The following is a 25,319-nucleotide window of genomic DNA, read 5'->3' as shown; positions in this document are numbered from 1 at the left end:
AATTTCTCCGGTTCTCACAGTTCGGAGCCGACTTTCGAACCACGCACGATCGCAATGCGATTTCGTTGACGAGCAGGAAAAATTAGTGACTCGTCCCGTGGAACCTGTCTTTTTAGACGTCCCTAATGGCGGTGCGAGAAGCAGAGGCTGACGGCGATTATAAAGAGGCACGTGCCTCTCTTCACGAGCGACCCCATGCAGGCAAGCACGCGACCACCGAAAGCTAACCCAAGAATCGTACAAGGCACAATTAATTTATTGTTCGTCCGGGCCCAGTGACAATCGGGGGGAACAACGGAGAAAAACAGGATCGTTGTTTTCTTCTATTTCGTTGAAGGGGTTCCGGGAACGGATGCTGCTAGCTGATCCTCCGCTACGCGTTTGTCGTGGGATAACCAACCACCTCTCCAAAATGGTAAGTCTTTTCTTTGATGATAAGCATTTTCGAAATACGAACACGTCGATCTCTCCGTAGAATTTTTTATATCAATGCATCGATTTCTATTACAAGAATGTTTGTTATAATTCTACATTGTGTTCATCGATATCGCAACTTCGAGATAAGAGTTGTGCAATGGTAAACGCGAAATAGACGTTATGAATACTTGTTCATCCGCAAACTGAATGGTTTGAGGTAAATGCAAATCATTTATCTAAGCAATCCCGTGGGATATTGGGGAGCAGGTACCTCCTTGGAGCCCATATGTTTCGGCTTAATCTCCATAAATTTAACGGGGTGGGGAAATATGCCGCACTCTCGGTAACGTTATCTGGCTTTCACGGGTACCTGCGGCAAAACAGATTGGAGGTAATGGGAAATTCCCGCAGCGAAAAGAAAACCTCGTCACCTGCAAAGTGGTAAATCGTTTAGGCGCAGGTATTCCAGCTGCGAGCGTCGCAGTGCCCGTAGAGAATCCCTACCGCGACCAATATTTCGTTTCGCAATTTTAATAAGAAAATTCGATTTTCGAAAAGACGGTTCGGTTCAACTGGTTTATTTCGTGTTTCTCGTTATTTCCAAGTACAATTCCAAACGTGGCGCGATCATACGGTCCCCGTCGTTGAAAGCGGAGGGTCCACGTTTGAAACGGAGTGAAAGAGAACTGCAATAAGATGAGTAGATCGTCAGAGGAAAATATCGATTATATTTTTCTCGCAAATAGGTATGCACAGCGCGCGCGTCATCAGTTTTACAATATTTACAACGCTTAGAATAATCTCGTATCGTACAACGCGGTGTTCATCGCACACAGCTGCCGGTCGTGCCGTTCACGTTAATTTACATCGATTATAAATAATGGTGTTTCCTTATTTGCGCAATGTGTACACGTGTTTATACATGCGATTTACCTCGTGGCGCCCACCCCCCGAGGAACTATCCGTTAACGTTACTAGAAGTTCGATAATAAAATACTTCGATGGTTAATGCGTAACTGGGATCGCCGGGATACTCTATGGTTGATTCTCTTTTATTAAAAGTACCGGCTTTCTGGCTAGACGCGTGGTGTTTAAATAAAACGCGGATTAAGATGTAACAACGGTGATATTTGTCCCCTTTTTCTGTCTCCTCGTAAGAAGGGCGAGTGTTTCTTTGGTCGGTTGGTACAAGCACCGGTCAGTCTTCGGGTCTACCTAAGAAATATCAAGTGTATTTATATATATAAGTCTTAAAATCTATGAACGACTATCGTTAATTTACATGTCTACAAATTAAGTACCTCGCGCTACCTATTCGGATTCCTTCAAAATAATCCGACTCGCCTTTCCCTTCCTCTTATGTACAGAAACCACGCCTGTAACTTTCGTCCCGTTGGCAAGCTCGTGCTTCTATGGAGCATTTTGTGCAATCGTAAAAAATTGTACGTAATCGTAGAATCCCTTCTCTCTCTTTTTTTTTTTTTATTTTCTCGATTTTGTGTTTAAGAAAAATTTTAGCTGCTCACGTCCAGCGTGCAGTCCGCAGAAATTCTCTTTTCTCGTTTTTTTCTTTTTTATCTCTTTTATTAGTCTGAATTTGATTCGATTCGATGATTCGCTCGAATTGCTTGGTCGAGGTCAGCTGGCTCGTTTACGTTAATCATCGTGATTTCGTTAAATTAACAAGCCCGCTATTGTTCGAATTAAAATGCTGCTTAAAATACACGATCGAAACGGTCACGCTACGTGACGCGACTAACGTTAATTATTTCACCGCGGCGTGTCTAATGAATATCATTAGCGATCAAACAATTAAACGGATCCGAATATAAATAAAGAGACGCTCGGGGATATGTTAAGAAGAGGCGTTCTTACAGTAAACGAAAATCGCATTTTCGTCGTCTCGATCGATCGCAAGAACGTTCGAGGCATAACTTAGATTAACCTTGAAGCAATTAACGCAATTACCGTGAGGCCTACGTTCTCCGAACGAGAAAGTTAAGTATCTTGATATGTGAATAAAGTATACGAGTAACAGACCCAATGACAACGGATCGACGAACGTCGATCTCGTAAACGCGACACGATGAATCGCTCGAGATCGTACATTCCCGATCGATTCGCCATTTTCGCAACGCACGTCCGTCCTCCCTAGCATTTCATTTCCCACCGACTTTCACCAGACTCACTCGACGTACTCCGACTCTGAAAACTCACGACAACTCACTGCACCCCTTGTCCCTTGCAGTGGTCGTCTCCCGATAACTTCTGAAAATCGTACAGGGAGCTGAATCATCTCAAAGTTGCAAGTTCTGAAACCTAGCACGCACCTGATAGACCTGTTCCTGTCCACTGTCCACCGTGACTTTCGAGTCATCATCTCGTTGCCGTGGGAGCTTCGCGCCAGCGTGATCGATCGCGTTCGATTTCCCTTGCTCGAAGCTGGTAGCAGCCCGACGATGATCGGGCTCGACGGACGTGTCGGTGCAATAGCACGACTCGTGGTTGCAATTGGTGTCGACGGGCTATGCGCAAGGCACGTCTAGCTGGTGTCAGTGAACGAACTGCTGATGCGCTTCGTAATGATGCTGATAGTGGATCAGGTCTTGCACCGAGCTGGGGCTGTACTGTTGCGAGTCGACGATCACGCTGGTGTAACCGGCTGAGGTTGGCTCTTGATGGTAGGAGTGTTTCGCGGGGTTGTTGTTCGTGTTATAGTGGCTCAGGTGGGGTTGATACGGGGACTCGAAGTGCTGAGCGTTACTGGAAACACTGGTGCTCGCTGTGGCGTTGTGGTTCTCGTTGTTCAGTCCGCAATTAGGGTACATGATCACGCCACCGACTTCGTTCAGATTCGAGGCCGTCGAGTCGGACGCGTAGTGGTGGTAATAGGGGTGGTAACCGTGCGGCAAAGAGTAGACGCTTAGGGCACCGGGTAAATGATTGTCCATAGCGTCTGTGCTGCAACAGGAACTCGACGACGTGGAGTAAGGTCTGTTCTGTTGGCTACTTTGAGGGCTATGCTGTTGCTGCGGCGGCGGTTGTTGCGGTTGTTGCTGGGGTTGTTGCTGCGGTTGCGGTAGGCTCGCTGGTGGTGTTGGATGGTCCAGTAGATGAGGGGAGTGCTGGTGTTTCTGTTGAGCGTTTTGGGGGCTGTGTTGCTGGAGATTCGATGGAGAGTTAGCGTGGTGCAGGGGGTGCGGATGCTGCGCTTCCTGTTGCTGCGAGACAGTCGCGAGGGGATCTTGGTGCATATCTGAAAGAAATGTTTCCTTTTTAAGCTGAAATTTGTTCAATCATTCTTTAACGTTATGCGTATTTAAGAGTACCACGAAGTTAAACGTTATATTCAACGCGTTGGCTCTTACCTCCGTATTGGTAGAACCAGTCGGAATTGTACTTGAGATTGTCCTCGTGAGAGCCACCGGTCACATTCTGCGGTTGATACGACGGCGATAAATAGTGGCTGTGTGTCGTCAGATCAACGAATTCCGGTCTGGGATAAGCAGCACCGTTCGCGTAATCGTTGTCAGGCGAATCCTTCGATCTGTTTCGATACGCTGGCGAACTGGGACTGTGATTGTCCAACTCGTTGGCGCTCGCGCTGGTGGTAGGTGTCGGCAAAGGGGTGCTGGGTGGATTGCTCGGATTCGTGCAGTAGGACTTTTGCTCGCAGTTCAATTGCAAATCCGTGTACTCTGGTTTACTCAGCACGTAGTTAACCGACACGATGCAGTGCGGCCGGGAGCTTCGGGAATTGTGGACAATCGTGACGTACGATTGCATCCAAACCCATCCACCTGATTTTACTAGAAACCTGTAGTACTTGGTGATCACCTGGCCCTTGTACAGCACTGTGGACAGAAAGAAAGGGGACGTACCAAAAAAACGTCTCATTGCCTAAGGAATTCATCTTTAGTCCAGCAATTCGACGTGAAAAGTTATTCTCTACGTAAAATCGTAGCGTAACAATGGTGTTTGAAGGAAAATTTTCAAGCGCAATGTCGAGCATAACGTCGATCAATCCGCAGGCGCAGACATTAGTGGCATTATGTCAGGCTCCCTTCGAGTTGCGCTCGTGAAACTGCGAGTCTGTTCAAACAGTGATAGCAGTAACAGCCTCCTCCTCTCTTGCCCTCTTCTACCGCCCCTTGCACCCTCCGTCTCTCTTCCTTCTCGTCCACCCTCGTGCTGACGTTCACACGCGCAGGAATACACACGTAGACAGCTAGACAGAGGCCACGTACACACGGGCGAAGCCTCTCTTTTCTACTCTGCTCATAGCGCCACAGCAGCATTGTTCAATCAATAATGTACACCCTGTATGTACTACGTGTGCATATACTTAGGCTTTAACGTGCTGGCGCGCGGCGAAGGAGGGACGAGAACGAAGAAAAAGAGGAGAAAAAAGGGAAATGCTGTTATACTCGCTGCTTCGCCTCAAAAGTCGGCTCGCGGAGGATGGGAGAAAGGAAAGATCAAAGGATATTTCGTCAGCGAGGGCGTCGCCGAGTTAAGCAGCGTCAGCTGCTTTTGGCCTTGCGAGAGCCTCTTCTTCGAGCACTCCGATACCACGTCGACGCCTCTGAGGCCGCTTTCCAGGCTACATACGCTAACAATAAGGGAAATAAGGCCTATTTCCACCGGCAGCCACGACTTTCTTTGCTCGCATTTTTCGCAATCAACCTTTGCTTCGATGAAGATGCATTTTCACAAAATATGGAATACTTAGCACCCGATATTAGAGATACTACAAGGGTATTCTGGACTCTGACGAAGCAGTTAGTGAGTATTAATATCTACGGAAAGACCAAAACCGCGATTACTTACATGTTCCATGAGCGTGCTTCAAGTACACCGCGTCGCATCCGTGCACGTAATGGTACAGCGTCTTCTCGATCAAATCCGGCGGATCATATCCAGTCAATTGCGAAACGCTGCAACAGCACGGGAAAGAAAAAAATGGGAAACGCTACAAGCATCGTTCATCTGTGTCTTTTTTTCCATTAAAAATATTTCTGAATCGGGTGTATTTATTTTCGCCCGGACTTCACGGAAGTTCCGTCGAATACCAAGTTTGCATACCCGTCGACATCCATGGAAATCGATTTTCCGAGCGCGATATAAAATTTCATCCCGCGTTCCATCGCCCTGCCCCGTATTTATACGCCGCCACGTGTTCGTTTCCCAGCGTGTACACGCGTGTGGTGCATGTACGTACATGATACAGCCCTGTCCACGCGGGATATTTATTTGACATCAATAAAACGGAGAGAAAAAAAAGGTGGGGGTGGAGGGGGAATAAAACAAAAAAAAGCGAGCGAAGAGAAAAATGTCTAGCGGGTCCGTGGTAACACGAAACTGATTTTAATGGCCGTCGCCGACCAGGACCCTTCTCTTCGCTGGCGTCGAAATATCGACGACGCAACTTAACACCGCGCCGTAATTGCAACGACAGAAATAATCCGGCTCGTTGTTTCGTCCATTTTTTTTCCCTCTCCTTTCCTTTTTTTTTCCCCTCCCTACTCCTCGAATTAGAGACACCGGACAAATAAACGTGATTCACCGAAAGAGCAGGTCCACGAGGGACGGTAGTTGGTTATCGATCGATTCGTCTTTTCTCTTACTTCGCGTCGACGAAGATCAGCTTCAGGTCCAACGACGCCCGGAACATGAACATGTTCTGGTACAGTTTCACTTCCGTTAGACACCGTCCTGGCAGCGAATGGCCCACTGCTAGCAGGCCTACTTTCCGGATGCAATGTCGACCGGCTCCGTCCTCGTATTCACCCTCCACGATACACCTCAGGTAACCGGAACAATGTATCACCTGTAATGAGCGTGCTCGAGTTTAGAGAGAATTATAGGAATCATCTGTTCGCGGAGAAAACAATTGTTTCCAATGAACATTGCGAAAGCAACGTTGATCAAAGGCCGCAGGACAGTTTAAAGGTGGGAATACGAACGAAAGGTCGTAATTAAGCGCGGTGCACTCGAGGCGGGAGGGACTTATCGTTAGTTACATATGTGCACGTGATTATTCTTAATGCCATACACCGGTTCCCGACAGGGTGTAAGTGCGATACTCGAGCGAGTTCTCCGAGGGTTGAAGTGCGGATTTTCGCGTGGTGCGACGCTGCACTCGGGGACAAATTAACAATTCCTGCTTAATTAAATGGCCGATGAAATGGAAAAAAAGCCTCGTTCAACGTCGCCTGCGTCTCGAGTGCACCGCGAATTTGTAAAGCAAATAGGCTTGTTTCATATGCCCGCGTTGCATACTCGGTTCTCTCGTATGCAATTCCGTGATGCATCCGCGCGGGTCCCGGCCGTGCGAGTACGGGAACACGAGGGTGGCGTGACACCGGTGAGGAAAGGCAATACATAATTCGTAACGGGGGCGCGTGGTTCCGTTTCGTCTCTGAATACGGGCTCGAGAGATGGGTGCAACGAGGAATTCATATATATATCAATGCTACAACTAAATCTCTTAAGAATTCAGAGACACCCTTAGCGATTGTAAAAGTTTTTCATTTGGAACCTGAATCCAATTAAACAGACGCATAACTTCTTGCAATTCTGTATAGAACGATATACAACTAAAAAACAAAAGAGTACATAATTCCCTTCTTTTCACGGTTCTCGAAACTCGCATCCTCTCTTGATGACCCTTTCGCACAATTGCCGATTCGATCCGCTGTACCCGCACGGATCCGTGTAAATCCGGCAAAACGCGTGCTCGCACCTCCGCAAAGTCAAGCCAACTACGGTTTGGTCTTTGTGCGTCTAAGTGCCATACAAAGAGCCGCCTTCGTCCCCCGGAAACACCCCCCGCGGCCAGGGGGGACTCGCCTCGCCTAACAGCTTACAGGGGTTGCATTCATGACTTTGCTCGACGCCTATTGGGGTCTTTTCTGTGTGCGATTTCGTCGAGAGCCACGGTCATCATAGCGTTGCGGGCTTGAACGAGCTATTTGCCAAACATTTTCCTTCTCGAGGGCTGCCTCCTTTCCTACGGCAAGTGCAAAGTGTCGCAGGTCCCGTTTTCGGTTCCATCCCAGCCGTTACCCTTTGCGAGGATGAGCCGAGCGATCGCTATTGCCCGGAACATATGTGGGACATTTGGCGAAATCGTATACAGGCTGGTTGGCTGCGATGATATTGGGGTGGATTTCCTGATTTCCGTAATTCGTTCGCGCTATTAACGATCGTGAATCGTGGCGGGCAATTGTCGAGGAAATCTGGTCTGTACCAGGGTGACTGGTTTAATCGGATCCGTGAGGGTAATTTGGATAATCCTTGAATAACGATGCGACTGGTGTACGGAGCATCGATCCGTAGTCTTGGAAAGTGGATACAAGACACTCAATTTAGCGTAATTGATAGCTGGATTGATCTTCGAAAATCGTGTTAGGAAACATACCACCTATACGGGAGAGAAGAGGATCGCGGAATCGCAGTATCGCGCGAAAATATGGTATCGAAAGCAAACGAACGAGCGGGTACAGTTCGAAATACAGAAAAATTATCGGGGAAGTTTGAATTGAATCGGGAACCGAACGAAATCGACGCGAAATAGAAAATTGCCACACAAAGGAAAACCCCGGGCGGCGGATAGATTTTCGTAAATCTCGATTATTCCGGATATGAAACACGCTCGCCGTGGGCCGGTGTTTTTATTGCACGGAAGGAACGGATGCAGCCGAGCGAATTTAACCAGCGCGCATTCTACCTGGTGGCCGTTTTCTTTTCGACTCGCACGTGACCAGGACAATGCCGTCCCTACTTAGCTCGCCACTTCTTATCTCTTATTTAGCATTTGAATTTTTATTCGTTTTACGATTTCCTGTGCAAGCAACCGAGGCGTTATGCTAATCGTCGATCGTCTCGAATGGGTCTTCCCTTACCACTTGTTTGCCGCCGAATATCGCGCGATTTACAGAAGCCAATAAACCCATAATCGCCGCGCACTGTTTAAAAAGATCTCTTCGAAAGCGAACCGAACTCGATGCTACTCGTCTCTAATTAATTTCCTTTACGTGACAGCGCGATAGGATTTGCATCGCGTTACCTTGTATCCCTCTGTGACTAGGCCAGCGCATCTCTTCGCCAAATTGCACTTCATCCTCAGGATAAAGATCCGCTCCAGTTCGATTTCACCCCTCGAGTTTGCCGGCGGGAAAGTGAAACCCGGCAGATCCGCTGGGCTCTGCGGTAGGTCTAGAACCGACATCATCTCAGCGTGGTCGTTCTGATAGATGTACTCGAAGATGCTGTTCCCCGTTAATTCCACCTGGACCGATTAATATTTTCCATTAAAGGGGACCTTCCGTGGTGAACATGGAAGAATAATAATGCGTCGAACCTGTGCCATTCCCAGATGGACGCTGGCAGTTTCGCTTATGTACATAATTTTTCCATCGGGCGCCAGAACGAACACGAAACCGTCCAAAGCCTGAAACGAACAAGAGAGAGAGTTCTCTCTGTGAAAATCTTGTCTAAGAGCACGCGAGGGAGGATTGTTAGAGTTCCGAGGGATTTTTCACGCCTCGTTACGGCCTGATCTATTTCGTTTAGAACAGAACGGTTTTCGACAACTGGTCGCGCCTTTATCTCGTTCAGTTCAGGATGAAAACGGGAATGTATAAAGGCTGTCAAGGTAATAACGTGTCTGCTCGTGGAAATATTGAGGCTAAACTCGACGTGGCTCGTCGGACAACCTATACAAGACGTTAGATCGATTTATAAGGCGCGACACAGTGAACGATGAGTGCTTACTTGCAAAATATAACTAGTCACCTCCTTGAGGGCAAGTTGCAGGGAGGTATTGCCTGGCTGGGAAGCGCCCCATTCTTCTCCGAGCCCTGAAAAATGATTTCACGACCGTCAGACATTCGGCTGGGCCAATCTTCCCAAGTGCGACCAGCAAAAACGAAAGAGCGTCTGCTGTTTTGAATTTTTCTCTCGCTCGGGGACGAAGGAGCATCCACGAAATCGCGAATTCAACTCTGTCGTGTAATTTCGGAGAAAATCTTGTTCCTCGATATTCGTTGCAACCGTTTTCGATGTCGTCTGGCACGTTTCGCGCACGGAAAAAGGGGGTGATGTTACTTTTAAACGCGACGGCTTAACAACCCGAGGAAGGACGTCGCTTCTAAGGACACGTTACATATCGTAACGATCCGATGTACACGTTTCCAGCGACGCATCGTGTTCGATGTGTAAGTAAGCCTGTAGCCAAGTATTTCGTGTCCGCGCATTAATTACAATACATTCGCGCGGTGCCACAGTTGCAGCTGCTGGGGCGTTTTCTGCAGCCGCGTGAAATTCCGTGGAAAATGGCTTGATCGTTGACATCCCGCCAGCGCCCGGGCGTTTCGTTAAATTTTATCAGATATCTCACTCGTTGATCGTCCCCCTTCCGCATAACTCGATAGATAACTATTAAGTAGTAACAGCGAACGGAATCGTAGCGTGCGAGACGATCGTTTAACGGTGCAATTAAATAAACCGCGAGTGGCCATCGAAGGAGCCATTTATCTTCCACCCCTTGGCAGAAGCGACGAAAACAGAGCGAGCGATTCATCGAAAAGGATTTCACGCTCGTTTACCTGTTCACCGGCTAATTTTCCACGCGAACGAAAAGGAACACCCCTGAAGTGTCCGTAGAGTGGGCGACGTGTCTCTTTTTTCCCGCCCTCCCGTCTCTGTCATTCTTTTTTTTTTTTTTTATTCCCAAAGAATAAAGACGCGGCCGTATTCTAGAGGGATGCAGCCACTTGAAATTCAATTCACCGATGTCGCAAGAACGCGAGAGGGGACGGGGGCGAGACGGGGGTTGCCATTGTAACACTATAACAGCCCCCATGCTTTGCTTACAAAGCACCGGGGGCTAACAATGCATTAAGTGCGCAATCACATCCATCTCATCCGATACTATTTGCCCTTTGCGCGTAAGTGTCCGGTGGCTGAATTAACAAAGAATACCGTTTCAATCCGTTTACCGCTAAGTGAAGTTTATTACCCGGCACGTGGTATCGTTCCGCGTAACCATTCAATTGGAATACTACTAATCGATCTGTTTCTTCGACCGCTCCAGGAGGGGTTGCCAAGGGTTACCGTGTTAAACGGCCTCGATGGCCATTTCTCCTACGATCCATAGGCATTCGTGGCTATTCCTTCGTATCCACCGACCGCTGATTACATTCATCGGATGCTGGCTCCGTCGATTATCGACGCGAGGATTTATAATCATAATATTACCATTGGGGAACAACGCTCGCATCTTCAAGTAACTGGTGGTCAACCGTATGACGCTGGCCTTGTCCATTTGCGCCGTGAGGGCGGCTGGTACAGGCAACAGCTTCGCAAGCTCCAGGAACTCTTGATTCTCCCGGTCGCGGCGGATACGCGCTGCTTTCTTGCTCTTCTCCTTCATTACGACTTCGTGGGGCCCGGACGTGCTAGCGATGGAATTACCGTTCAGTGGGTAGTGATTGTGCGCGCTTAGATCCAAGGTGTCAGACGAAGAACTGTTGTCTGGAACAGGCATCACAAAGAGTGTAACGATTTTTAGATTTGTAAAACGAAAGCAGGAGGGACGACAAAGGAATGCATTTTCAGTGATGGCAACGATGGTAATGTCGCGATCGTCGTCAGAGGAGGATGATACAGCGCGAAAGCCATAACGACGCCGAAGCTGCTCGTTATGAGAACCGAAAGCAAAGGGAGCAAACCGTCATTAAAACGCCGGCAAGAGAGCAATCTAACGACGTAGCTACCCATCTACCGAGACTTCTCACGGATGGAAATTCGCTTGAATAATGCATTTTTTTCCTGCTCCGTCGTTTCAGTCACCAATTCCACCGACTCGGTCGCAACATCTTCACCGTAAAGGGTATAACAATGTACCACGAGTTTCGAAAACTTAACCGTGGACAGTCCTGGAATTTGTTTTTCGTCCAAAAGCGAAGGAGCTGTTTCTTTTCTTCGTTTTCCACGGGAACATTCGAAGATCTCGCAAATTAATGTTTCGATAAAGTTGCAACGTGGCGATAGGTGTAAAGGATGGTGGAATTCTCGGTTTTAATTAGTCTCACTCGTAAAACGGCGAGAGGGAAAGGAAAATAAAGAAGGCGGAGACTTCAGGAGACTCGCGGTGTATTGACGTAGTACCTAGAAGTGCCACAGAGGAGTTAACATGCATAACACCGTAACAACAGCTCGGTTGTGCCTATTTCTGTATTCTAAGAATTTGTAGTAAAAATCCGTTTGCTTTCAGCGGTCGGAACAAAATGCACGGTGGAAGTCTCTTTTTCCCCTCGATTGTTCAACGAAATAGACTTAGAGGAAAGTGCGAGTGCAGAGACTCCAAATGATCCAAGCTCGCGTTTAATCGTTTCAAGGGAAAAATTGTTATTGTCAATTCGAACATTTTTACAGCTAAGGATGAACGTTTGTCAAATGAACAGAAACAGACTTCGATACCTTTCTCTGCCTGTTTCCGTCTCCAACTACCGACATAGGGATCGCCGTCTGAAATAATTCGACGACCGTGGCTCTCGACGGTGGGCGCCATCTTCTATCTGTACGCTGGACGCGCACAATTCGATCGCAGCTGCGTGCGGTTGCTATCATATAGAAATACGCTCGTGACACTTGGACACGTCGAAGACACCTCGTGTTCCTCACAACATCGCGTTGACCACGTGTTGCGGACAACGTTGAAACTTCTCGCGAGGCTTCGAAAACGTCCCCGTCGAATCCTTTCGAACACTTTCTCTCGCGTGTACATACAAACAAACAGACAAACCCACAGCCTCTTTTCTGTAACGACACTAAACAAAAGCCCCGTGCAACTTCCGCTGGCAGAGACAGAGCGAGGGATCCGCTTATCCGGAAATTTCGATTCCAGTCACGACCTTGAAAACACCGAGGCGAACCTTGAACGAGACGAGCGCACGGGCCACGACCGATGCTCCTTGCACTTAAATTACGACTAGTGCACCGAGCGTACGGAGTTGTTCGGCTCGTGGAGACCTCGTGTCGCGTTTGGTCCTTCTCTCTTTCGCTCCGTCGGCGTGTCTCTCCTCCTACTGCTGTTCCTTCGCTTCCATCTCATCCCCAATGCTGTTTCTCGATGGGGTAGGTAAGCCGTGAGGTACCACCCTTATTTTAAGCTCCACCCTTGGAGCAGGGTCAGTCGAAAGACCCCTCTGTACACGCGCGTGAAAACTTCTCTGTCTGGGTTCTCTGTGTTCCCAACGAGAGAGGGAGAGACAGAGAGAAAGAGAGAGAGAGGGAGTGAGAAGAGGGAACGGTTCGAGGGAAACAGGACGAGCGCAGACTGGGTTTAGAGGGGAAGAGACGGAGGTTGGTTGCCGTAGTCGCAAAAGTTGCCGGGGAAAGCCCAAGTGATTCGAAATGACGACGGTGCTGGACGGTCCGTATACAGCGAGACTACGGGTGGCAAAATCGAAAGCAAAGCCGGATTGCTGGTGGCCGTACTGTTCCCTTGACGAGCCACCATAGAATGCTTATTGCCCTTCCCGATCGCGCCGCTCGCTTCTCTACGCAGTTCAACATCGAACTAACGATGGAAATGCTTGCGGATCTTGGCAGTTTCGAAACTTTCTCGAACACCTTCCTCGATAAATCTTCCAGTAATCGTTAAGAAAACTGCTCCGATTCTATTTCCCCGGACACGTTGCTCTCGCGTAGATCTTCTCTCAGAAGACGAAATATACGCGACGAGAAAATTACAGATTCCCATCCAGGTTACAGTCGAATCACTTGACCCGAAGGGAACGTCGAAGATGAATCGTTTATCGGCGTTTAAGATGGGCGACAGTGAAAATCGAGTCATCTGGAACAGTTTACAGAGGAATCCTCCGGAGACGTCGTCGTAGCGTCAGCCGGTGCGATTTGGTCACGTTTCGAAATTCATCGCGGTGCGGTACGGTCACGTGTGCAAATTCGTCCAGGGCGAAATTCTCGTGAATGACAGGTTGTAACCTGCCGTTTACGACCGGGCTGTATAACCACCTTGCTATGCACCTTTTTGCCCGGGTGCAAAGTGCATCCCGGAATAGGAAACATGTGCTGGCAACATGTTGCGGAAGGAAGGAAGGAAGAACCTGCCGCTGGCCTAGACGCCTCCCCCGTAGACACAATGTCCACGATTTTGGTCGAGGGTACACGTGTTCCTCGTCTCCTGGCGTTACCTTCGCCACGAAGCGGCGGTATTCTCTTCGTTAAACACTTTCTATGCGCCCTGGCCCGGGTCGACAGGTAGAAAATATCTAATACGAAACATGTGTTTCTTCCTTCCCTCCGTCTCTCGCCATCCTCGTACCTTTTCGAGGCTAAGACGCGATATAACGGTACGAAACAGAGGAAGACAGAGAGAGAGGGAGGGGTGGTTTGGCTGCGGATACACGTGCGGCCGTGGTTGCTCCTCGAACTTCCTCAGGATCGTGCAGATGTCCGGAAGGAGCTTCGGAAAAACTGGAAACGCGTCATTCAGGGTCATCGTGTTATAAACTTTTACGCTAAGACGATGAGAGGACCTCGACGCGTCCATCTCGCGAAGAGAGATGTTCCTCCTCGACCGTTCGTTCGTTTCGTAGTTACCCAGTGATTAATATAATTTTTTATTGCATTTTTTCCCTTGACTTCAATCGTACGGAACACACTATTATATACCATTACGAATATAATCGATATCCACGATAAGTAATCGGCGAGGAAACAGAGGGAGGTGATTCAATTTGTGCCCCGACGCTGCTCGAATCCGGCTGTTCAATTAACGGATCTACCTCCTAATCTCATCGATTCACGTGGAACGCCTGGAAAATTCGTTCGAATTGCTCTTGTTCGTTCGGCACGACTGCGCGGCAATGAGGAAGGGAACAGAGACGGTGATTAAAATCGCTCGTACTTGCTCGAGCAGTTTGCAACACGCTTCTGTAGAGGCGGTATTGTTATAAAAAGAAACACACGTATCCCCTTCCGCGTTTCGCAACAGTGTTATCTTTAAACGGACTTTAAAACACTCGTTCATTTGTTCGAACGAAACAGCAACGGAATATTCCAAAGAACCGTAAATATTTCCAGAAGCAAGTTCGTATAAAAATAATCGCGAAAACACTTCTGCGGTATTTCTAAACATCCTATGCGTATCAGCAATAACAACGTATCTTTCTACAATCGACGCTTTGACGTCATACATTTCCTCCTTCGAATTTATCAAATCTGAAATTCCTCGTTTCCCCAATGACACGTCTATTATACACCCAGCGACGATTTTACGAGCGAACATCCGAGAATCACGGCGTTGAATTATCAGAGAACTATCGCGAACGAAGATCTGAGAAACCAGGAATCCGTGGATCGTGACATCTGAATGCGACCGTCGACCTAACGTCCACGCCGTGAATTAATGAAACCCAGCGTCCTTTGAACGAGCGAACCCACCTGAATCGATTCGATTCCGTTCGAGCGTATCCAAACGGCGCGATACTATTTGGGTCAGCCCGTGAATTACCATCGTGAAACGATCACGGTGGCATACGAACGCTGAAGATGCGTGTACACGCGATGGCAGCTTCGCCCTTGTCGTTCGTGACCGTCTCAATGCATTTCCGAGGGCGCGCGAGCCTGCAACTCCGCCACGGCTTAACATCGGGCTCACCTACATTTCCGTTGTCGGATGGAAACGCGCAACCATCCCCAGCGCGCTTTTTCTTCGTCCGCACACCCCCTGCCCTTGTCCCAAGAACGCCCTCGTGTTCGCCGAAAAGACAAGGGGGCTGGTACACGCGCGATTCATCATCCCCTTTCGGGCAGAGCCGAAAATCCATTCACCGATCCTGGGACACAATGACCGGGAGTGTGCTCGCGCATTTTAACAAACCGAAGGTTGACTGGTCCACGTCGTTGCTCTAGGTCGTAGACACGGCTTGATTTGTTGGCGGATCGAGCTGGAACGAGAGTACGTGATATTTCGGAGCGTTTTAGGAGAACTCGATGGTTGGAAGGTGTTGGAATTTTAATCTCGAACGCTGTGATCGTTTGAGAGTAGATTTTCGGTTCTGTGGAGAATATCTTTTTCTGTGCACATCGAAACACTCTTCGAGCGATGTAACACGATTGCAGGCTAAATTATTAACATACAGCGTGTTCTAGCATAAACTACGATGTTTGCGTCGAAGATGTGATACGAGCGGTGGGAAGCATGAATTTATTCTGCTAAAAGAACGAACGGTGAAATTGGCCAGATATCATCCCCCGTGACCATTGTCGGCGCCATCGATTGTACGACGAAATATCCAATTTGTTGTTTGTCGTACGTCCCTACAATTTTGTGTCGTCTTCCAGGGGGTGAATGTACGATGAAAGCATTGGGGCTCCAAATTTTTTTATCCCGCCTTTCATTGGCATTGTTTTGTAGAATTACGCGCGTGGAATTTTATTTACCTCTCTTTATAGAAAATTATACTTGTCGAAGCAGCTCGAAAAATATCTGCGAAAAACCCGTAAAATTTGCATGGAGGACATCAGGTTTACATTTACGTCGCGATCATCGATGCAAATTGGTCCGCAAGAATTGACAGAACAATCGTCGATTCATTTTCGTCGTCGGTCGCGCGTACCAACGTTTTCATACGCGTGCACACAGCCACGGGGTGAAGAACCGTGACATTTCCCGCTCACGCGACCGTGTGTACTCGATCACGGAAGACTCGCCGATATTACCGATACGAAAACAGCGCCGGCACGGCATGCGTGTAAATTTCAACAAATATTGTCTTTGTCACTATTCCCCCGCGCATACGGATCTTGCATATTTGCTCAAAAACTGTAGGGTACACTCGATATTAATCCCCGATTGACGCTTGCGCTGCGTTCCCTCTCTCGCATCGCTACAACCCTGTACCCTTTCTGTTATTCACATCGACACCCCATCTCTTTCCTTCTTCTTTCTTGATTAAATTTCTAAACTAGTAGAATTTCTACGAACGTATCTCGCCCTTTAAATACCCTGGGCGATGGAATTTTTCGATATTTCTCAAAGCTTCGTATCTACTGTCTCTCGTTTCGCCGTTGATCGACGCTATCGCGAGCCAACTTCTTCGTAAACGTCCTCTCCTCTTCTCTCTGAAAGGATCCCGTGTTCTAACGATCGGTACGTTGATCTTTTGCTTGTGTCGCACGTTCGCGGTTCCACGTGGAGCCGCCGATACTCGGAATCGCGGCGCGTTTTAATTGCGCCACGACCCGTGTTTCTCTTCCATCGTGCTGACCGCGTAAGATCGCAGGGTGTCGTTCTACGTTCCGCTGGCCGACATATCTGCGCTCTTACGTGGTCCTCGGTCGACACGTAGACGGTACAACACGTGGCCCCGGTGCAGCATGGCCCCCACGGTCGCCACGGCTACTTACTCCACTTACTTACAATGTTGTTCGTGGACCCAACAAACAACAGCCGCGAGCCAACCGCGAGCAACGTATATAATCTGTAATCCTACACGCTTTCCGCCCCCGTGCAGCTACCCCTCGCCTGTCGAGCACCGCACCTCGGATTTCTCTGCGTCTTCCAGCCAACGTTGGATACACACCCGCGACAACCTCGCTGATCTCATTGCGTTGCCCGCGCGTTTATTTAAAAAGAAACATGGTAACCCCGTTTTTCTCCACGAATCGTGTGTACCCAAAGGGGCTGCCAACGACGGGGCAGCGATTCTTCGTCGCGTACCAGCCGTATCGTTTCGGATTTCGTTTCGTGGATTCTTTAAAATTCCAGAATTTCGGTTCCCCTGTCGCTTCTCTCGATCGTGGATGGAATTTCTAATGGAATTTTCAGCTACTTCGCGAGTAGAGGTTCGTGGTGTTAAAAGGATCGACGGATCAGCTGAGTCAGCTATCGATCAAAAAATTCGACGCCTTGTTTAGACGCCAGAGTCGCGATGGTGAAACGCGAGATGTAGGTTTGTAAACCCGTGCCAGGCAACAACCGAATAATCGTTAAGCGTGCACGATAGCTGGAAGCTGTGGATGACAGCCGAATTTGTGTTTCTGCTTCCTTGGAACCAGCGATACCGAGCGTTCCTTGGAACACGTACGTACGCCTAGCCCCGCCAAGTCGAAACGAAACGAAGTTTCGGGTATCGTCTCGACGGAGCCCTAATTGCGGAGCGATGCAAAACGGGGGTGTTTTGTCTGGCTAAAGCGTACGAGTAACAATTAGTGTAACGACAATCTGCCCCCTCCCGTGATCGGGGGGAAGAAAAAACAGAGTCTAACAACCCTTCGGCTCGAAGAGGGAACGTCGCGCGTGAGAAAGCCGCCCTTGGTTCGCGTAAACCACCGAGGGTCGACATGTGCGTGCACATAAGCGAAACGTTTCCACGAGGTTGTGCGCGCTCGCTCGCCGCTCTGCAGCTAGGACGATACAGTTCTCCGTGGTGAGTACCTTCGGAGGAAAAGACGGGACAGAGAGGGAGAGATGAGCGGAGGGGAGAGGCTGGCTAGCAGAAAAGTCAACCCTCTCATTCACGTTGTTAGTTGGTACCTCTCGTCGGGAAGATGGAGAGGGTAGAAACGGTCGAACTACACGGCAGAGAGAAACTCGCACCCCCGACGGCCTCGAATGGGCGAGGCCCCCAGCTTTTCATCCGCGAACAGCCCGCCCTTTAAACAGCCCTAAACTAAGTCACTTCAGTCCTGACGTTAAGTGTGACTGATCGTCCAGGCGCGCCTCTAAAATGGCCACCCAACGTACGCGACGTCATCCCCGGGGCCGATGGCAATCACGAGGGCAAATAAACGCACCCCAGAGAGTCGACCGTGTACCACGGGGATATTCCAGATTCTTTCGTTTCTCTTCGCCACGCATTTTTCTTCTTCGAATGAAACGATTTCTCGAAAGAGAGAGAGAGAGAGAGATGCTTTTCAAATGGAGATTTCTACTCGCGCAACGATGCTCGAAAAGTGGTCGCGCGTTATTTTGATCCGCGGATGAGAGATGTTCCGCGGATTGATAATGAGCAAGGCCGTCGTGGAATTCCAAGTCCGATGGTATTTTTCGAGTGTCTTCTCTTTGTAAACGATTTGTACGCGGCGCGAGCATGGTCACCGTTATCTCGGTCGACGGCGATAATTCCGTGCAAAAATGGATAATTGGTGTCGCCTGTGTTTTCCACTTGGACACGTACACTGCGTTGAATGACGCCACACTCTACAAAGTATAACATCCTACATACACCGGCTGCATAGACGCATCGTTTGCAACCAGCGTGCGCAAAGGAAAAATACTCTCCAATTACGTACGACCGTTCGCCATCGAGGAAGTTTGCAGAAATCGCACCAATGTTCTCCGTTGCGAATCCGTCTTACGTGTCTATTGAGACCCTATCGATGCGCTTCTCTTTGTGGCGATGCCGAAAATAGCGAAAGCGATACACGGTCTCGTAGCAATCAAGACGACCTTAATTAACGAATAATTATAACGTCCCTCGAGATCGCGAGTAGCTTTGTTAAATAGGGTATAATTCAAGACGATCCGTCGCCCACCGCCGAGATTATCGTACCATTATTTTACACTTTGGCTTTCGGCCAACTAATCCCTCTTGTTTGCTGATTCATTGACGTCACGCTTTTTATTAGTCACTCTCGTTTTTCTCGTCTCTCATGGTTCATTTATTTGCAACGCTCTTCCCTCGCCCTTCACGAATCAACGATTTCTTTTTATTAGTCGATTCGCGAACTGGTGTTTCCAGGGTTCGCGAACGAATCGCCATCGTGGGTATCGCCACCGAATAAATCGAATAAGAGACAAAATACGAAGGATTCCGTGATCCATTATCCTTGGTTTCCACCCTGATTCGCGCAAGAATTATGATATAGAGACCGATATAAATTGAGTACATAAATCAAAGGAGAAGAAGTCGAGGATATCAGAACGGAAGTGTTTACTACAAATATTTGTAAAGCAGCGTCTAGACCGTCTCACATAAATCACGGGTGTTACGTTATTCTTCGCCTCTCGCTACCCTCGCGTAGAAAAACGAACGTGGACATCGAGGAATACGCGCAGTCGATTCACCGTGGTTACGTATCGTTCCATTAGTCACGGATGAACTGACGATCGGACTCGAAGCTTGAAAATGTTCTTTATTTAAAAAGTGTTAGCGTCCCAGCGAGATACATTCTCACCCTCGGTCGAGATGAAAGAAGAGTATACTCGAGACATCAATGACACCGCGCAACGCCATAATTTTGCCAAAATATTGCCAGTTCGACGATTGCTCGACATCGAGCCGTTTGTAAAGCCGAAGGGAACGAACGCTTCACGCATTTCTGATGCGTTTCACAGTCTTTACGGCTTATTATCACCTCCACGCTTTTGCCCTCTCACCCCGAGGTATACATCAGCGCTCGGATGAGGCGCGCGTCAAATGGACGCGGAGAAACCAAGGGTGGTCGTATATTCGTTGCGTTTCTACGAATCGACGAGGCCACCTTCGAAGAAAGTATAACAATCGACTAATAAACCTGCTCGTTACGATATTTTTAATATTCTCTTACGCATCGCACGAGAACGAGGGTGTTGCGGTTTTAAAACGAAATAAAAGATCGAACAGATGCGATCGGTACCGGCGGAGCAGGAGTTTCTCTGGTCTGTGTCTCGTTGCTTTTGCCATTCGATTCGGCAGTAAACGCCACGACTCGTCTCACGGTCGTGACGATTTCGCCGCGCAGAAAAGAAGCACTCGAAGAAAGCCAGCCGCGTTCTAGCAGACTGCTAAAATGCGCTTGTATCCCATCTCTGAATAATATTTCGTCGATAAAGAATCAATGAAAATCGACAGGCGACAGACGTGCGAAACTGTCGATTCGCAACGAAACGAAAGATTGTTTAATCCGACGATTAATTTCATATTCGTCCGGTTCCGGATTTTTATTCGGTTGGCGTAACGCGCGGATCGATGGTCGAACGAAATAATGTGGATCGGCCGTCGAACGCGCGTGATTCGAAAAAAGTACTTGATCCGGCGTTACGGATTAAGTCCGCGAGGGGATTAGTCGGCGAAGCTGGGATACGAGCGGCCGTTCACGAACGAGAACCGTGGCGATTAAAACATGTCCACGTGGAAAAAAGAAAGGAAAGTGGGAGCGGAGACAAATCGGGCCTCCGATTAGGCACCAACGGCGTAACCTTGGACGCCGCCACGATAACAAGGATGTCTGTTATGCTGACGAGGCATCTTCTACCATAATCAAGGCTTGCATACAAGGCGAGCGTCAACTACACGCGCAATAAAAATGTGCACATTGGCGCGACACCAGCGAGAGAGTTACGGCTCGTAGGGGCTCTGTTCACCGAGGTTTGTCGTTCAACGTTCGTCGCTAATAGAGAATAGCACGAGGCGAAGAATCAGGGATACAATAATTTGTAGAACGATGAAATATAGAACCAGCGAACGAACGCGAAGAAGGGTTTAAATTGATCAATGTCCTCGTACGCAACCGCTGGAAAAGGGTAATGGAACAAACGTAAAGTCAATTTACTCGGCCGTAACTCGACGTTGTCGCCGTTGCGAATTAAGAACTGGGACCAGGGCCGATGACAAAAGGCAACGCAGGCCCTGACGAAACCCACGAATCTCACGTGGCCGTACGCCATAAGCCACGATGGGGGTTGCCTGCCGTGACGACCCGCGACACGCGTTGCTCTTTTTTTTACCATTCGCCGCGTTCTCTCGGCCCTCGGCACCGTGGCCGCTTTTATTTAACGATTTCTCTCCCGTTTCACTAAGCCAACCCGATACACGGTCGAGCTTGGGCCCTGTTGGCCTGGCAATTTAGCTGGATTATTGGAAGTCGTAGCGCGAGAAACGTAGGAACGCGATCGCTGACCACGAGGATGTGGAGGACTCGTTTCCTTTCCGTGGGATACGTTTTTCTCGACGATAAAGGAAATCGAAATCGAACGAAACAGGCTACTATTTTACGAAACGAAGTATAACTTTGGTATCGAACGTATAAATCGTACTCACTCTTCATGGTGAACGATGGTATCCGAAATGTCCACGTGGCTGAGAAGCAGTGATCGATTTAATCAATTCGCAAGGGACCCGGAACTTTCGCGGAAGTAACGAATCAGTGTCATGTTCCTCGACTCGCGGCTAGTCAGGTCAGGGGACAAGAGACCTGGTCGGCGGGACTTAGGGTCGTCGTAAGCAAAACTAAACTTCGGAGCTTGACGCTTGGGATCCCGGTGTTACATATATCCCCACCACGGGTGGCCCGTTTTAGTCATGTGGGAATTACATGCACGAGAATGGTTACCGATTTCATGTAAAGGAATCCACCACTCTCCTCGCCTCCCACCTCCATTTTGTCTTTGTGCCTCACAGCGTTCGAAGCGGTGAAACAAAGTCTGAAATCGCCCAGAGTGCGTCACTTCTCTTCGCGGCAAACGCTGCGAATTCTATCGTTCGTAATTGTCTCTCGTCGAGACGAACTTTTTCTCGTTTCGATCGCGATTGATCGTTGTTCCACTGTTCTTGCGAGGACTATGCGAGAGGCTCGAGAACGTCAGAATAAAATTAGTTAAAAGGCGCGATTACAGGATGAATAATTGCTGGAACGAAAGCGTCGATGATACAGAGAGTCATCGTGGTCTGCAACCATCGCGCGGAATTTATTTACTTGTTGCGCTGAAACGATCGCAATAACGCGCGTGTACCGGCGGTCTCACGCCGTTCCAGAGGATGCAACGTCGTAAATCTGAATCGGACGAGCACCGTCCACGGTAGGAGGTCTCGCTAAGGAAGTATCGGATATCTTGTTTCTACACATGTCGATACGCTTAAGTCGTTTTCACCTATCCGCCTGCTAAAGAGGCCGGAGTAACAGCTGGACAGTTTGCGGCTTCTCTGATCCTGGCCCGGGTCCCTTTGCGAGACGATCGCGATCGCTTTTCCCAAGTTCACGCCTTCGTTTCCTCTCCAGACAGCGTGGACATCGGGAAAACCGCGAGGGAACGAACTTGCATCCAGAAAATGATAGAAAAGCAAAAGCAGTAGGAGATTTAATTACAGGAACCGCTGTGAACGGTGAAAATTTACGTCTCGGTTTTAGGGGTCGTAAAGTAGGTCGATTAAACCCTTTCGAACACGGGACAGAGGATACCATTGTGTCTCGAGGCATGAAAATTTAGCCGCGAACGAGGCGAGACGTAGCGCGGTCGTTGTTGAGGTTTTCTTCTCGAAATGGGAACGCAGCGTGAGGAGGTAAGGGAAAAATTGGAACCGTAAAAGCACCGTCGATGACGCGGTGACGTCGAGTAATCTGGGTGCAGGGGTGATTCGTGTAGGAGCGCAATTTTATGGGCCCCCGTATTTGCTCTCCCGGTCTCGGACGTTGAACGGCCAGAGGCGTGATTTAACGACGTCGACAAATTTGATTTGTTTCTGATAGCGGCGCGGTTACGCGACAGACTAAATAAATTTTTGGCGCGTGTTTCGCATCGGAAAAGGTGGCAGGCGTAAATTCCTGGTTCCCTTATTAAGAATTAATCGGATCCAATCGTTATCGGGGTTCACATCGGTTTTCCATGAATTTCCACGAATTTCTCGTTCGCAAAACGCGAATATTTTTAGACCATTGTGCAGCGCGAGTCGAGGGGTAGGAATTACCTAAGAGAATTGTTTACGCACGTGCCAGGATGTTGCACGTTGCACCCTAGCGCAGGCTTCACCATCTCGCTATTATTAGTCACTCGAAAATGTTTCATTTTTGAAACAGCCGCGGTAATCACGGCGCATTGTTCTACATTTTAAGAAGTCGCTCGATTAGGGCGGGTCGAGTGTTGCTTCGCCACGAACAAATAAACAACCTTAATCTGTCGTGGGTGTAACTGATTCCTGGTCCCCCTTATTATTCCACGATAACTTACACGTCGGTGGAGCAGAAATTTCGTAGAAATCCGTAAGAGTAACGCTTTCGTCGCCGTTCGAGAGTGTTCAACGAGAAGCATCGAAAAGAAACGAGCGAGTGAAATCTCTCGAACCAATTACCCCGTTTCACTCACACGAGTTCATAATCCGGTTCAAAACAACCGTGTGATTAGGCGAGACAAAGAGACGCCTAAAAATGTCCCAGCTTCGAGTATACAAATCTATATACGTATTATGAATGAGACAGGGTTCCCCTGCCCAAAAAAAAAAGAAGGAGATTTCCAAAACACGCAGTGGTAGTTTAGACGGGGGCAAAAGAAGGGAGGAAGGAGGGAAAAAAGGAGCAGCCACGGGTACCAGCGGGATTTATGCTGTCGCGACAGCTGCGCGGAGACATAAGTCTTCTCTGTTCCGTGGGCGATGGAAGGGTACGCCGTGCAGGACGCGGAAAAGGATCACGTTCGAGAGCCGGACATTTTCCCTACAAATGACTTTAGGAAACGACACGCCCCTGGTCACGTAACACGCGTTCCTATTTACTTTAAGCGGCACTGAAACGCGCCGAAAACGGGATAGATCTCGTTGCACCCCACGCTCTCTTGAAATACTGCCAGTCGTCCCGTCTCGATGGATCGACCAGTCGATTGTTCTACCCCTTTCCCTTAAGCCAGCGGAGGAATGTTTTCGAAACGACGGGGCGGGACACTTAATTAAGCGATTAGAACAAACGTCTGACAAGCGTGAAAACCGACACGCGCGTCTGCTGCCTGTTAATTTATCGACTGCGCGTCGTGTTCTCGATTCATCGATACTGTACGCACAGAAAACGAAGGGGGTAGACACGAAGTGGTAGACACGATCCATGGAATTTGTAGAGTCGACAACAGGAAACGGTGTCTTAGAGAAATTCCGGAAGAGTCAGGGAGTCAGATTTTTGGGTACGCTGTTTCTGAATGAAGCGATCGGAAAAAGGGGTGGGAACGCGATTCTCGAGTCTCCCATGAGACCACGATGCGGGTACAGTAATGTCATATTGAGATACATTCGACGGATATAGAGGAACAATTCGCCAGCATCCAAACTATCGGCTCGTGTTACACCTGCGCATACAAATTGTTACGCTTCGATCACGTTGTTACGATGGTAGGATAAAGTCGGAGGATTGGAAACGATCGATGGGTCTAATAGAAGGGTGCATCCGCGGCTCGATTTTCCACCCCTTTCGTACGGTTTACCACTTCATTTTCGCACGCGATTCCTTTGGCAGATGCATATCGAATTATTGAAACCCCACAGTCTCTCTTCTCTGTACTTACCTCGAGAAGTTACATCGATTAAACGTTAACAGCAATGATCTGATCGATGTTATTTTACTTACCTTCAAACAAACCCATACTCTCACCGGTGTTCCACCGGGAAAGAAGCAATTAGTCACCCTCGGTGCGAAAGCGATTTTGGCAGCAAAAACGTCCCAAGCAGCGAACACTTTGATCAAGCCGTCGGTACTTGAAGCACTTCAGTTTCTCACGGAATTCCATCGAATATCGCTGTTCTTTCTTCTTGCATTAACTAACAACTAGATCGACAATATAGTCATTTCCAATCATCGTGCTACACTATCGTCAATCATTCCGTATTACAATGATTGCCAATGTTTCGCAGGCGCAATGTTCTTCTACAACGTGCCTGAAAGTTCTTCTACGACGAAGAGGAGATGTCTCACAACATTCTTGCACTAAAAAATTCTTAGCATGCGATCTCGAGTGTCTCGATAAGAACTATTCCTCACTTTCTTTCACGCACATCCCTTCCCGTCCGACGGAGCTTGAACGTACGCAACCGGAAACGCTCGTTTCCGACTTGACAGTGTATACCAGGGACGCGATTAAAACGACACTTTCGCAGCGAATACCATCAGTCTCGCGGGGCGATTACCCC

At 48.6% G+C, this 25,319-nt stretch overlaps 1 protein-coding gene across 4 annotated transcripts; it reads right to left on the bottom strand.

Moving 5' to 3' along the window:
* Positions 1-989: 989 nt before the first annotated feature.
* Sim (bHLH transcription factor single-minded) lies at positions 990-24,996 on the bottom strand. 4 transcript variants are annotated; one of them, XR_013101851.1, is made up of 10 exons: positions 24,760-24,996; positions 10,681-10,956; positions 9,196-9,281; positions 8,783-8,872; positions 8,489-8,710; positions 6,045-6,247; positions 5,248-5,354; positions 3,786-4,271; positions 2,748-3,673; positions 990-1,632 (listed from the first exon to the last, which is right to left on the bottom strand). XR_013101851.1 is itself a non-coding variant. In XM_076895237.1 (9 exons), the coding sequence occupies exons 1-9, from the start codon at positions 24,773-24,775 to the stop codon at positions 2,970-2,972; spliced, it is 2,190 nt and encodes a 729-aa protein (XP_076751352.1). In that variant the 5' UTR covers positions 24,776-24,996; the 3' UTR covers positions 990-2,969. The 4 variants fall into 4 exon arrangements, 3 of the variants coding, with proteins under 3 accessions (XP_076751352.1, XP_076751353.1, XP_076751354.1); XM_076895237.1 differs by having other exon boundaries at positions 990-3,673; XM_076895238.1 differs by lacking the exon at positions 24,760-24,996 and adding an exon at positions 21,477-21,483 and having other exon boundaries at positions 990-3,673.
* Between the last annotated feature and the right edge of the window lie 323 nt (positions 24,997-25,319).

The sequence above is a fragment of the Xylocopa sonorina genome, chromosome 5 (genome assembly GCF_050948175.1).
Source record: "Xylocopa sonorina isolate GNS202 chromosome 5, iyXylSono1_principal, whole genome shotgun sequence".
NCBI classification, from domain to species: Eukaryota; Metazoa; Arthropoda; class Insecta; order Hymenoptera; family Apidae; genus Xylocopa; species Xylocopa sonorina.
The sequence above is the reverse complement of the archived record's forward strand: the minus strand, read 5'-3'. Positions and strand labels throughout refer to the sequence as shown.